The sequence below is a fragment of the Lynx rufus genome, unplaced genomic scaffold, assembly GCF_022079265.1.
Source record: "Lynx rufus isolate CCGP_SWC_20201006 ecotype Redwood Valley unplaced genomic scaffold, mLynRuf1.p SCAF_2, whole genome shotgun sequence".
NCBI lineage: Eukaryota > Metazoa > Chordata > Mammalia > Carnivora > Felidae > Lynx > Lynx rufus.
Window position 1 is genome coordinate 90,166,648 of NW_025814834.1, and position 13,417 is coordinate 90,180,064.

General features: G+C 34.0%; 1 protein-coding gene across 1 annotated transcript in view; it reads left to right on the plus strand.

The window, feature by feature from the left end:
- Positions 1-13,417, plus strand: part of LRP1B (LDL receptor related protein 1B) — a 1,918,909-nt gene that overhangs the window by 1,625,193 nt on the left and 280,299 nt on the right. Inside the window, exons 48-52 of the mRNA XM_047084146.1 lie at positions 1,145-1,258; positions 1,501-1,650; positions 4,898-5,020; positions 6,787-6,906; positions 11,307-11,435. Of these exons, the coding sequence (XP_046940102.1) occupies positions 1,145-1,258; positions 1,501-1,650; positions 4,898-5,020; positions 6,787-6,906; positions 11,307-11,435 (636 nt within the window). The remainder of the gene's footprint in view (positions 1-1,144; positions 1,259-1,500; positions 1,651-4,897; positions 5,021-6,786; positions 6,907-11,306; positions 11,436-13,417) is intronic.

The window sequence follows — 13,417 nt, forward strand, 5'->3', positions numbered from 1 at the left end:
CATTGCTGAGCTATTTCCTCTGAGTAATAAAGCAAATGCTCAGCGGTTGCTCCATCTCAGTGTCTCTGGCTGGCTGTCTGTTCTTTTCATCAAAGTCGACTTCGACTTCTTTGCAACCAGATTCGGAATTCCCTGTACTAACTCAATTAGACATTTGCTTAGTGTTACAACTGTGTACTTTTGAAATTGGAAGGAGAAAGAATTTCTCAGCAACATGCAGTTTTTTTTGTTTGTTTTTGTTATTGTTTTGTTTGGGTTTTTTGTTTTGTTTTGTTTTGTTTTTTTTTTTTGGTATGTTGGCTTAGTGCTGCGCTTATATTATCATGGGAACAAGGCACAGTCCTTGCGTTCATGGAGCTGACAACATAGTGGGGGAGCAGATACATAAACAGGCAACTGCAATGAGGTATTTTAAGTACCACAACGGAGAGAATAGGTGTGCTACAGGGAAGACGTATGAGACTTCTAACCCAAGCTTGCAAGGGTGGGAGCCATGGGTTGTTTGACTTCCCAGAGTTAAAAAAGTAGAACCAAACAAAACTATGTGCATTAATTGAAATACATACCTTCCCCGACTTATAATGCAGTTATGTCCTGATACACCCATCATAAGTTGAAAATATTGTCAGTCAAAATGCATTTAATACACCCACCCTATCAAATGTCATAGTTTAGCCCAGCCTACCTTAAACATGCTCAGAACACTTACTTACATTAGGCTATAGGTGGGCAAAATCATCCAACAAAAATTCAATGTTATAATAAAGTATTGTGTATCTTGTATAATTTTGTGACTACCATACTGAAAATGAAAAACACAATGGTGTCTGGGTACAGAATGGTTGTAAGTGAATTGGTTGTTTACCCTTGCAATCACGTGTCTCATTGGGAGCTGTGGCTCCCTGCTGCTGCCCAGCATCAAGAGAGAAAGTATCATCATATTGCGGATGTTTAGCTCAGGAAAAGATCAAAATTCCATATTTGAAGTATAGGTTCAACTGAAAGTGTATGGTTTTCACACTCTCATAAAGCCAAAAACTCATTTCGAACCATGGTAAGTCAGAGACCATCTGTACTCAGAATGTTAGAGCAAGAAGTCGCTTTTGTCTCATCTATCCATTTCTTTATTTACCTGTTTTTCCAGTTTCAACCTGTGCCTCTGTTGAGTTCCGTTGTGCAGATGGGACATGCATTCCAAGATCAGCACGATGCAACCAGAACATAGATTGTGCAGATGCTTCAGATGAAAAGAATTGCAGTAAGATATTCCACTACCTTTTGTTTGTTCCTCCCCGGGTACCTTTGGCATTCCATGGAGCACTGCCCAATGTTTCACTGAACCTTGTCCAGAATTGATGTGTAATTAACCCCTGTTGTGTAGGATAATTGCATTTTTATCTCTTCAAATGAGGTTAACTTTTCTTGTTTCTGTGACCTACATAGAAGGCTCATAATCTTTGCAGATGAGGTGTTTTTCATTTTCTGTTTACCTCCTTACAGATAATACAGATTGTACACATTTCTATAAACTTGGAGTGAAAACCACAGGGTTTATAAGATGTAATTCTACCTCACTGTGTGTCCTGCCAAGTTGGATATGTGATGGGTCTAACGACTGTGGGGACTACTCAGATGAATTAAAATGCCCAGGTAATTCTAGAAAGAAAAAAGTCTTTGCCTTGAGATTTAGAGTCTCATTGTATACAATAAATTTGTTAAACTTTATTTTTGATCTCCAGTGGTTAGGATTAAAATTTAAATAATGTAGACTAAATTACAGGAAACCATCTTCTTCCAAACATGCCCCTTGATGTTTTTTAATGAGTTATGAAATGATACTCAAGAAATCTGTTCTGTATTTGGATCGATTTCCTTTGAATGTTCAATTCGTCATTAATCCTCTTAAAGTTGGTGATTAAGTCTTAAAATGTGTGATCTCTAAAGTTTCCATGGAAGTATTACATACTGAGAAAAAAAAATATTCATGAACTAAAGGGAGAGAGACAATGTTTCTCACCACTGGCTTTATTCAATGTCATACAGTTTGTATTGTCATGTTAGGCTATTTGATGAAGTTTACACAATCTTTTGACATAGTGGCATGAGTAACAGTTATTTTCACTGGATCAAGGTCAGAAAGGCATATTTATATCTGACTTTTTAACCATTTTTGCAAACATAAGCTCTTTCAGATTGTCATCTGCATTCTTAACAGAATGCTTTCCATTGAAAAGTGCTGTTCCTTTCTAAGTATTTGAGAAAACAAATCTAAAAAAAATATAGGAAGTAAAGGTGTTAAATTACTATAACTGGAAATAGATATGCTTTATAGGAAACTATTTCAGTAGTTTCATGACTACCATACTGAAAATGAAAAGCAGAATGGTGTCTGGGTACAGAAGGGTTGTAAGTGTATTAGTTGTTTACCCTTGCAATCACGTGTCTCACTGGGAGCTGTGGTATTTCCTCCTTCTTACCCTGTTGCCATACTCACTTTTTCCATGTTTAGTTAACATGCAAGTTTTAAAAAATATTTTAGGAAATTATATTCATAGGTATTCTCTGCAGCAGTATACACACACGCACACCCAATCTCTAGTGTCAAACGATATTCTTAATAATTCATAATCTACCACTTAATTTGCATTAGCAGATTCCTTTTATTTTTGTGTTTTCCTGCTCAACGATTTGTAACATTCTTGATATCATTTTTGTTCCTTCTGTGTTTGAAAGGCTAGCTGCATCCTAGGAGGAACTGGAGAACTTTTCCGGTTCTATGGAGAACTTTTATATGCACTTGTGACTGTGGCTCACCGCAACTCTTCCACATTTTACTTTTAATCACATAAGACGTTTTAAAAGAAATATACTAACACTGATTTAGACTCATGGACCCTGGGTGTCTAGATTCATAATCTGTTGTTCTTTCTACAAAAATTACCTCATTATGGCTGTAGTTAATTTTTAAAATTAACTTGAAGGCAGCATGTAATAGATACTCATTAAAATTACATATATATAAAAACTTTGTGGCCTTTATATATTTCTAATATTAACAAATTATTTTTAAAGTTTACTTTTAACATTAATAAAGAATTATAATCATAGTGGGCAAGAAGGAGAGGGGAGCTACATAGACTGATGAGACAGGTAGATGGACAGACTGGAAGCCAGTAATAGGTCAGGCTAAACACCTTAGGTGATATCTAGGCAATATCCTAAGAAAAAGTAAGACATAAATCACATGATTTTTCAGTTTAGTGGTGAATTCTGTCAAAAATTTTATTTTTATCTTCAATTAAATATACAAAGTTGGCATTTGAAAAAATAAAATGGGATTGTTATCTTAATACAGTCACAACGGATTATCATCATATGATTATTATAGTGTGAATGGATTATTATATTGTGATGTATATTCTAAGGTTTGCTTCCAAATTGGCTATGAGCCAGTCTAAAACTATGTAAACCTAAAGGTACAAGGGGACCTTGTAGAGAAAAATCTAATTATTAGAGAAAAATCTAATATTTTATATGCTCTTTTAGAAGTGATAATAACAAGAGGTGCCTGGGTGGTTCAGTTGGTTACGGCTCACGTCATGATCTCACAGTTCATGGGGTTGAGCCCTGCATCAGGCTCTGTGCTGACAGCTTGGAGCCTGGAGCCTGCTTCAGATTCTGTGTCTTCCTCTTTCTCTCTGCCCCTACCCCACTCATGCTCTATCCCTCTGTCTCTTAAAACAAATAAATAAACATTGAAAAAGATGCAAAAAAAAAAAAAAGAAATGATAATAACAATACTCCACAGTCTACAAAATATGTAATTTACAAAGTAACTTTGCATGCAGATACTTATTCTCAAGATGTTTATGTAAGAGATAACATTTTCAGAGATTCCATTGTAAATTGTTTTTCTTTTTAAAGTACAGAATGCTTATATAAACCTTGTCAAAGCATACTCTGAATACAAGACAATAGGAACACCCAGCCCACACTTTCTCAGTAAAGACCCACTAATGTTTTTGTAATGTTATTCATCTTTATGAATATAGAATTACAGATATTTTCCACCAAAAATGATTCTTTAGCCTTAGTCCCATTCACTTCATAATTATGTTTTATTTTGTTTTCTTTTATTTTGTTCTATTTTGTTTTATTGTTTTGTTTTATTTTATTGTATTTTATTTTAATTAATGGTACTCCACATTATTTGTATTTAACAAATTTTTCCATTATCTTTTTTCTGATCCAGGATCCAATCCTGTATTGGATTTGATTATCATATCTTCCTAGTCCCTTCTGGTCTGTGCCAGTTTTTGTTTTGTCTTGTTTTAGTTTTTCCTTCGTTTTCATGACCTTGACATTCTTTTGTATATGTATATGTATATGTGTGTGTAATATATATAAATGAAAATAATTAATGTTTATTTTTGAGAGAGAGAGAGAGAAAGTGCAAGCAGGGGAGGGGCAGAGAGAGATGGAGACCCAGAATCCAAAGCAGGCTTCAAGCTCTGAACTGTCAGCACAGAGCCCAACACAGGGCTTGAATTCATGAGCCATGCGATCATGACTTGAGCCAAAGTCAGATGCTTAGCCAACTGACTTTGCCACCCAGGCTCCCCTAATATATATAAAATTTTATTTTAAGTAGGCTCCACACCCAATGTGGGGCTTGAACTCATGACCCTGAATCAAGAGTTTCATGCTCTACCAACTGGACCAGCCAGACACCCATGACCTTGACATTCTTAAAGAGACCATCTCAGCTTTTATTTAAGATTTTTTGTTATTTATCTCTTCCAGTTTACAGAGTATTACTGTTTTATTATCTACCTAACATTGTGGAAGCTAAGATTAATTTAAATTATTTAACATTACATTCTGTATTTTATCACAGTTCAAAACAAACATAAATGTGAAGAAAACTATTTTAGTTGTCCTAGTGGAAGGTGTATTTTGAATACCTGGATATGTGATGGTCAGAAAGATTGTGAGGATGGACTTGATGAGTTCCACTGTGGTGAGACATTCTATCTTGCTCTGTGACATTCTGTCTTTTTCTGTATGCCTTGTTACTACTTATATGCTGATGTTCTCTTTTTTACATAGGAATTTTATAAAAAATGTGCTAATTGATTTTAACAATTTTCATTTTTATTAAATAATACAAAATGATCAAAATTAAAATAGAACAGAACTTATAATAAAGAATAACAGTCTCCTGTCCCAGCCTTTTATTCTAACATTAATGGTTATCTTTATCAATCTAAATGGTACACCTTTATTTTCTGACTTATTAACTTGAAATGCTAATATATTTACTTTCTGCTATAAAAAATAAGGTTTTAGTTCACACTACTCATTATACTCTGCCTACCTATTAACTTTGTTATTCTAAATGTTTCTATTAATTACATGTATTGTTTTAAATAGTTTACTTAAATTTGTATTTCCTCAAATTCTCATCTCTCAGCATCTAACCTCCTAATTTCTCATGTGTACATTTCATTTTACTTGGCAAGGCAAGACAGCACTTTGAAAATTTATTTTATAGAATTTATGGATTTTGTAATTTCTAGGCCAAAGAAATTTCCTACAGGGAAACAAAGCATATATTCATTATTTTCATTTAACACAAATAACGTACACTGTGGTGAATAGACAAAGTAGAGGAAAAGATTAAAAATGGATCTTCTATGAAATGTCAAACTCCTCTAAAAGTAAATGTCATCATGAAATATGAAGGTGCATTTTGTTTGATTAAGATGCTATATATCTTTACATTAGAGCCAGATTCTGAACAGGATTAACAGAGAACTTTACAAATAGTTTATGTAGATTCATAGTTTCTGGACAGGAAGCAATTATACGGTTGTACTTTCTTTAGTTTCATTTTTTCCAGGCTTCAGTTTTTCTAAACTCTTTTCAACAGGTCTTCTAAGTGAATATTTTAAATAAAGATGCAAGGTTATTAAATAATTTATAGGATCAAAATCAAATGTCTATTTTTATTCTCATTTACATTTGGAACACTTGAATTTGGAAGGGTTTTATTTTGGATTTTGCCTGGTAATAAATAGGCTGAGTGGAGGAATAGGCCAAGGGTGAAGGAGAAAAATCACAAACCTGACTTTGGAAATAAATGGAGTACACTATTATAAATGCATAATTTGGTAGTAAAATACAAGCCACCATGCCAATGAATTTGGATGTTATTAGTCAGCCTTAAGGGTCCCTAAGAGAGAAAAGTAAAAACACTTAAGGTTTAGTAGGTAGGGGTGTAAAACTGGTGGCTTGTCTTTGAGCTAAAAGCCCCTTAGTCACCTCATCATTATAAACAAACATATATGCTGGTGAATATAGCATATTGTAATCTTGCCTTAGAAGCATTTTTTTCTCTAGTTGTTCAAAAATCAATTAAAAATTAGGACGGATGACTAGACCACACTTGGAATATTTGTTTTATATCTATGTACCAGATGTTGAATTTTTTAATGACACCCTGGAATATATATTTAGGGGAGAGTGGCCAGCATAATTCTGTGAAAATTCTGTGGGAGGAAAAATGTTGCATAACCTGAACACTCAGCGGGAATAAGCAGGCTGTTGTCAAAATTTTATAGAGCTGTAGTAGAGAAGAGAAATTTGGCTTGTTTTATTATAAGACAATTGATTTTAGCGAAATCTAAAGGAAGGACTTTCTCACTGTCAGATCTGTCCTAAGATGGTCTCACATGATTTTTTTTTCTTTTGCATCTAAAGCAAACATTTTTGTTTGTTGTCTAGATTCTTCTTGTTCTTGGAACCAATTTGCTTGTTCTGCACAAAAATGTATATCTAAACACTGGATTTGTGATGGAGAGGACGATTGTGGAGATGGATTAGATGAAAGTGATAGCATTTGTGGTGAGTTGTTTCTTTTGTGTTCTCATTCAATTCTTAGGCATATGATATATGTGCACTACAATTTTAGAGCAATCAAAAACATGAAACTCTGTTTTCTACTCTGTTAAATTTAATTTAAATTTACATATACATTTCCATGTAGCTGGTTTTATTATTTTAATGACAACCTGTCGTTCTACTATTTTTACATACACAGTTATTCAGTTTTTAGGATTTTTCCTGAATATTCACAATGAATACATTTGCAAATTTTATTTTATTTTTTTAGTATTCAATTACTTCTTTGGAATAGATCTCAAAGACTGAGAATACTTGGATCAAATAATCAAACATTTTTCATGGCTCATGATATGTATTGCTAAGTGGCCCTCAAAAATATACTGATTTGCACTGTCACAAGCTACCCACACTATTTATGTTTGTATATATGTATTATAGTGATTGTTATTAGTGGATTGTTTTAAATAGATAGTAAAGAAGGGGGATATTTATATATTTTTAAGTGTACTTCAATAAACAGCTTTCTAGGATTAGAGATAGAATGTCCCACTATGTATCAACTACATAGCCAGTGTAATTGCTTTCAAATAATCACAAACATTTAACAAATAACTTAAATGGGATTATTAGCTTAATTTTTTAAGGGGAAAAAGAAGGAAGTGATCTAGTCTGTATAAATTTATTACAAATGGACAGGCATTCTACTATTTATTTATGTGTCTTTGTGTTTATCTTTCTGATCTGTTTCTATTTGCATGTTTGTATTATAGGCATAAAATCTTTACTCATTGTATTAGCCCTATTTCATAGCTTTTATCATCCTTATTTTAGAGAGAAAAGGACCTGAGTCATAGAATAAGGTGCATGTACAGAGTTAGGTGTACTTAACACCATTTTTAAATTTCAGTAGTTGTGGCCTTTTAGGTCCCTTCCATTGAGACAGGTTGATAGGATTTTATACTATTCAAGTTGTTTGTAAACAATATAAAATTAGAGATGTCCCCTGACAGTAGGCAATTTATTTTCTTGTATTTAAGCCACCCCAAATCTGTCTTTTGTTTACATAGCTGAAACAGTTATGCGGCAGATAAATACAGAAGGATCACTATAGAAAAGCTCTGAAAGGAAAAAGAAATCAGTAATCAATTAGATGTTTCACCAGTGGCTTTTAACTACTTTTTCCTCTTTGCTATTAATTTTGTTTTAATTTTAACAAAAGAATCACCTACTTATAATGAGGTGAACATGTTGCCAGTCACTAAAATCATCTTGGATTTGACCTTTTGTTTCACCCTACACCAAAGTGCTCAATTGATACCTCTGTCTTTTCTGAGTGGACACAGCAAAATAGAAGGTATAAAGCTTATGCAATCATACAGAGCTGAATTATCCCACATCTGCATTTTTGCTACCTATTAAGAGGGTACAAAAAATATCCCTTATGTAACTATTGTGATCATCTATCATGAATCAATGTATACAATATAAATGTTCTTTTCCAGAGTATTATTGCCAATCTACATCTATCAATGTGCTGATAACTTTTTAAATAATTAAAATGGTAATGGACATGTTTACCTGTTGTCAAAACCTGTCTGTTTAATTTACTTACAGGTTGTATTTTATATGCTAACTGCTAACTGGTGACACATACAAAATCTTTAGACTAAGTATCATTGAATGAACTGAATCTAATATACTAGGTTTGGAAAGAAACTTTATAAATAATTTATCTCAGTAGTTCACAACCTTAAGTGCACAAAATACTCTTCTTAGAAGTTTGTTAAAAATGTAGATTATTTTTTTAATTTTTTTAACATTTATTTATTATTGAGAGACAGAGAGACACAGAGCGTGAGCAGAGGAGGGGTAGAGAGAGAGAGACACAGAATCTGAAGCAGGCTCCAGGCTCTGAGCTGTCAGCACAGAGCCCAACGCAGGGCTCGAACTCACAAACTGTGAGATCACGAACTGAGCCACCCAGGTGCCCCAAAAATGTAGATTCTTAATCTTCATCTTTAAATATTCTAATATGGGCTGTAAGCACAACCTTTCTTAATAAACTCAATTATGGTTCTGACTTGGAATCTGAGTATCCCATTTAGTTAATAAATTGCTTTAGGTCACTCAGAGAATCAGTAATGACAGAGCTAGGACCAGAATTCAGATTTCTGGAGGATTTCCTAAATGGGATAGTAACTCTTACCAATCAAATATAATATCTGAGCAGGTACCCAAGATGGATCTGGTGGAAATCTTTCAGCTTGTCTTCCTTTCCTGGAATTCATTTCCCTGAGGAAGGCAATGTGTCTCCAGATGGCAGGAGTAACTATGGAATGATGCCATGAGTTTTTTCTTTGGCCCATTTTCTTTCCAATTGACTATGATGTTTTGGCATGCTCTTAACACAGAATCTATTGAATACTATCAAGGGAGTCAGGAAATTAGCTGCAAAGAGCTTTATGCCATTTTATAGCTTGAGGTGTCTTAGTAATTATCTAGTCATTTCCCTCATTTTACAAATAGTGAAGCTCAAACACTAGTCTTCTCCAAGGTCATAGCGAATTAGATTTCTCAATAGCCAAATTGATGTTATATCTATTATGCCTACCTTGAGAATAAATTGGGTGATAATCAGAAAGTAGACAAGGAGTTTCACATGCACCAAAACTTCCTTACTAGGGAGAATGCCTTTTTTTTTTTTTAACTCAAGCTAAATAACAAAAATATTATGGAAATTAAAGCACTAATTGAGAGTATAATAGTAAAAGTGACACTTTATATTCTAATGGCAAGTTTGAAAAGATAGATCATTATGAGGAATAGTATAAAAATAAATTCTGGAGGAAGATAATTTTATTATAGAAGGTACTAAAGACATAATAGTTAGCAGGTAAATTCATTTTTAAATGAAAGCAACATTTATTTAATAGATTTTTTATGATTTCTTCCAGGAATAGATATCATATTAAACCTCATTCTATTAGCACTGATCCCCAATCAAATGAGCACATGTGAATTACCTGGAGGACTTTTCTACATTCACTTGCCATCCTGTCTTCTAAGCTAAAGTATATGTGAAGGACAGTCATGTTTATGAAGGAGAAAATCCTCAAGGGGTTTTACATGGGCACCCTGTTGCCCTGCCGTATTGAAAACATTGCCTTGAAAAGCATTTTCTGCTCCTAGCAACTCTACAGCTGAAAAGAAAGATGATAATTATATAATGAAAGCATGTTGGTCACTGCTTTAAATGTTTGGAAACAAATATCTCTCTTCACTCCATTCAGTCGTATTGTATTTTATTCCTGGAGATAATAGCTTTTTTTTTTTAATAGGTCTAACAATGTGTTTTCTTCCTTTTCTTTCTTTCTTTCTTTCTTTCTTTCTTTCTTTCTTTCTTTCTTTCTAGTACCTTTCTATGGGCAGCTTTTGCTCTCAGGAAAATGAAGTTAAAGAAAAGTTAGAACATGAGTTGAGGGTCATGTAACTGATTCATTCAACAAACATGTTGTATAAATAAAAGCAGGAGCTAGGAAAATATCATGAGAAATAATCATGTTCTGTTTCATATGTTTACCCTATACCCACATAAGGAGAAACAAAGAAACCACCAATGACACTTTGAATTTATAGTGAAAGTCAGCAAGCATGTTTTTTCTTTCTGTATACATCTGAAAAACATCATACATCTAAAGGGACATTGAATTGACAGAGCAAAGGTAAATTCTATTTATTAAGTGTGTATGAAAAAAAGGAACACGCATACATTTATTCTTTTCAGCCAACACAAGGTGGGGAGTAACAGTCATAGCATTAGTGGTTAAGAGAAGGTGCTTAGCAATCAGAAGAGTTTTGGACTCCTAGCTCAACCTGTGGGACTTTCAACTTCTCTGAGGCTCAGTTTTCTTTCAGTGAAATAAGGCTCATAATAGTCTACTGGTTGGGATTACTGCAAAAATTAAATGAGTGAATATATTATGTGCCTAGCATATATTAAGCAATAAAAATTTCATTATCATTACATTGTTATTATAACTATTACTATTATTATTATTATCCTTATAGGGTCTGTCTTTTATAAATGTTATCAAAGTTTATTCACAAGTCTATGACATATCTATGCTTTGCTACGTCTTACAAGCAGAAAAGATCTTTATTGTTTTCTGCCATGTAGCCTTAAGAAATCTAACACTTGCAATTAGGAAGAAATGCATTCTGGGAGGAAAATGTATAAACATCTGTAGGAGAAGGATGCTGTCTAATGATTCCAAATAGCTACAATCTCTTCCTTGTTAGCAACATTCTTCTGTGTCCTTTCTTTCTAAGGGAAATATAAATGTTAGACTTCCCCAGCAGACATGCAGTGATCTTAATGGCATTCTTTCCTTGGGTTTCAGGCACTGCCACCTGTGCAACTGACATGTTCAGCTGTCAGGGCTCCCATGCCTGTGTGCCACGGCACTGGCTTTGTGATGGTGAAAGGGACTGTCCAAATGGAAGTGATGAGCTCTCCACAGCAGGCTGTGGTAAGACATGTGAAGGAAAGCTGCCGCAGCACCCTCAGACTCTTGCTTTTGTAGTATTTATCATCTCACATTTTCTCTCACTTTCCCACTCCCTGGACTCATACATAGTACCAGAATTAATCAGGTGGGATGTTGTCATCAGAGTAGTTCAGCAACCCCTCTAACCAGCTACTGTCCAGAGATTTTCAAACATGCACATTGGGATTACCCATTTAAAAACCATTCTGATGAACACAGACCCATCTCTTCTCTTCTGAGATTATGTAGCTATCTGATGTTGTGTGACTATAGTAGATTTGTTATTTTCTTTTTAGAACCCCACCCCCACAAAGTGTTTTAGATTGCCTATTACAGACACTCTATAAATGACTGATGTGAGCCCAAATAACTACTGATCAGAAGGTCAGTAAACACCTATTAGTCCTGCGGAGAGGGTATTAACCCTTAGGTCAGGTAAAAATAGTATGGATATAGCTGAATGAAGCTGGGGGATCAGGGGAACACCTTTGGAGGTCAAACAATTTACTAAGTTTCTGACTCTTGGTCACCTCAGGAAATGTTCACAGAATTACTCAGTAGTAAAAATTTAGATAAAATCTTTTGCATGATCAAGAGAATGAGGGGCCTGAATTTTTGAAAACTGTCCCAAGGTCACATAGGGGATCCATTGAGCTGAGCAAGTTGTCAGAAACAGTGCTGTGAATTCTGGCCATTAAAATGAATTCTGCCAATCATTTCTCCAATGACCTGTCTTCAGGTCTTTAAAACTGTATTTGAAGCCATAATATAGGTGTGTGTCTGTGTGGGTATGTATATATGGGTGGACGGGGTAGTTAAAGTGGAGAAAGAAAAAGAAAACTATGAGGCAGGCCTATGTGCTCAAAACTCATGCTATTATAGAATAGTTCACTTTGATCTTGAAACCGGTATGTGTGTCTGTAAAGGTCAATGGGGCCACTGAGGGCTACATAACAAAGGATTATGCATCAATTCAGTGATCCAGATGGCCCCAGTATACTATTGCTATTGTAGTAAGTTAACACTCTGGGAGACATATTAACACTTTCGGACCACATGGGTGCTGTTAAGTAAATTATGCTAAAGTACAACAAATTGTACTCAAGTGACCTGAAAGCGTTAATGCCAAATAAGCCTCTGTTGCTTGGTGTTTTAAAGAATAATTCATGTATTAGAATTGGCATAATTCACTTGAGTTATATAACTGTCACAGAGTTCAAAGTTAGCGGAGTTATTAGTAACTGAATTTTACTATGATTATAATGGGAAGTTTTAATACTACTTCTACATGGCTTCCATATCTTTTTTGAAAACAAATTTGTTGGAAATAAGTTACACTTGATTAAATCCAAGGAATCCTTTTTGTTTTACTTACTCATATCTCTATTGTAGTCATTACAGACTTGAAAGCAGAGATTTCCTTTTTTGAATATGGGTAAAAGAATAATTATAATACTTTAAATATCAAATTAAATATAGAAGATACTAGGTCATCACAAAGAAATATTATATAACAAATGGTAAAAGTGTCATAGAAGGATTTCAAGGAAAAGAAATAACATTATCTTTGTAATGAAGGACAAAGAGAAAAAAGAGAGTTATTCTAGGTAGAGAGAAGTACCTATTAAGACATGGATGTGGTGGGGGGAGTTAGAAGGCATGTAAATTTTTTCAAGTGCCCATTATATGTCAATTATATTGTTAAGTTGTTTTATTTACATTATTGAATTCCCACAGTATCTCAGTGAAATGTTTTTGGGAATCTGCCAAAAATAGTTGTTAAATAGATGGGAATTTAAATAGCACCTGGGAATTTACTGAGTACCTAAAATAAGCTGATCTGCTTCATATACCTTATCTGGTTCTTGCAAGAAGTTTATCAGACAGATCTTATCATTCCCGTTAAGTGAATAAAGAAACAGATAAAACAAGAAAGTAAAAACCTTCCATAAGATATAAATCAT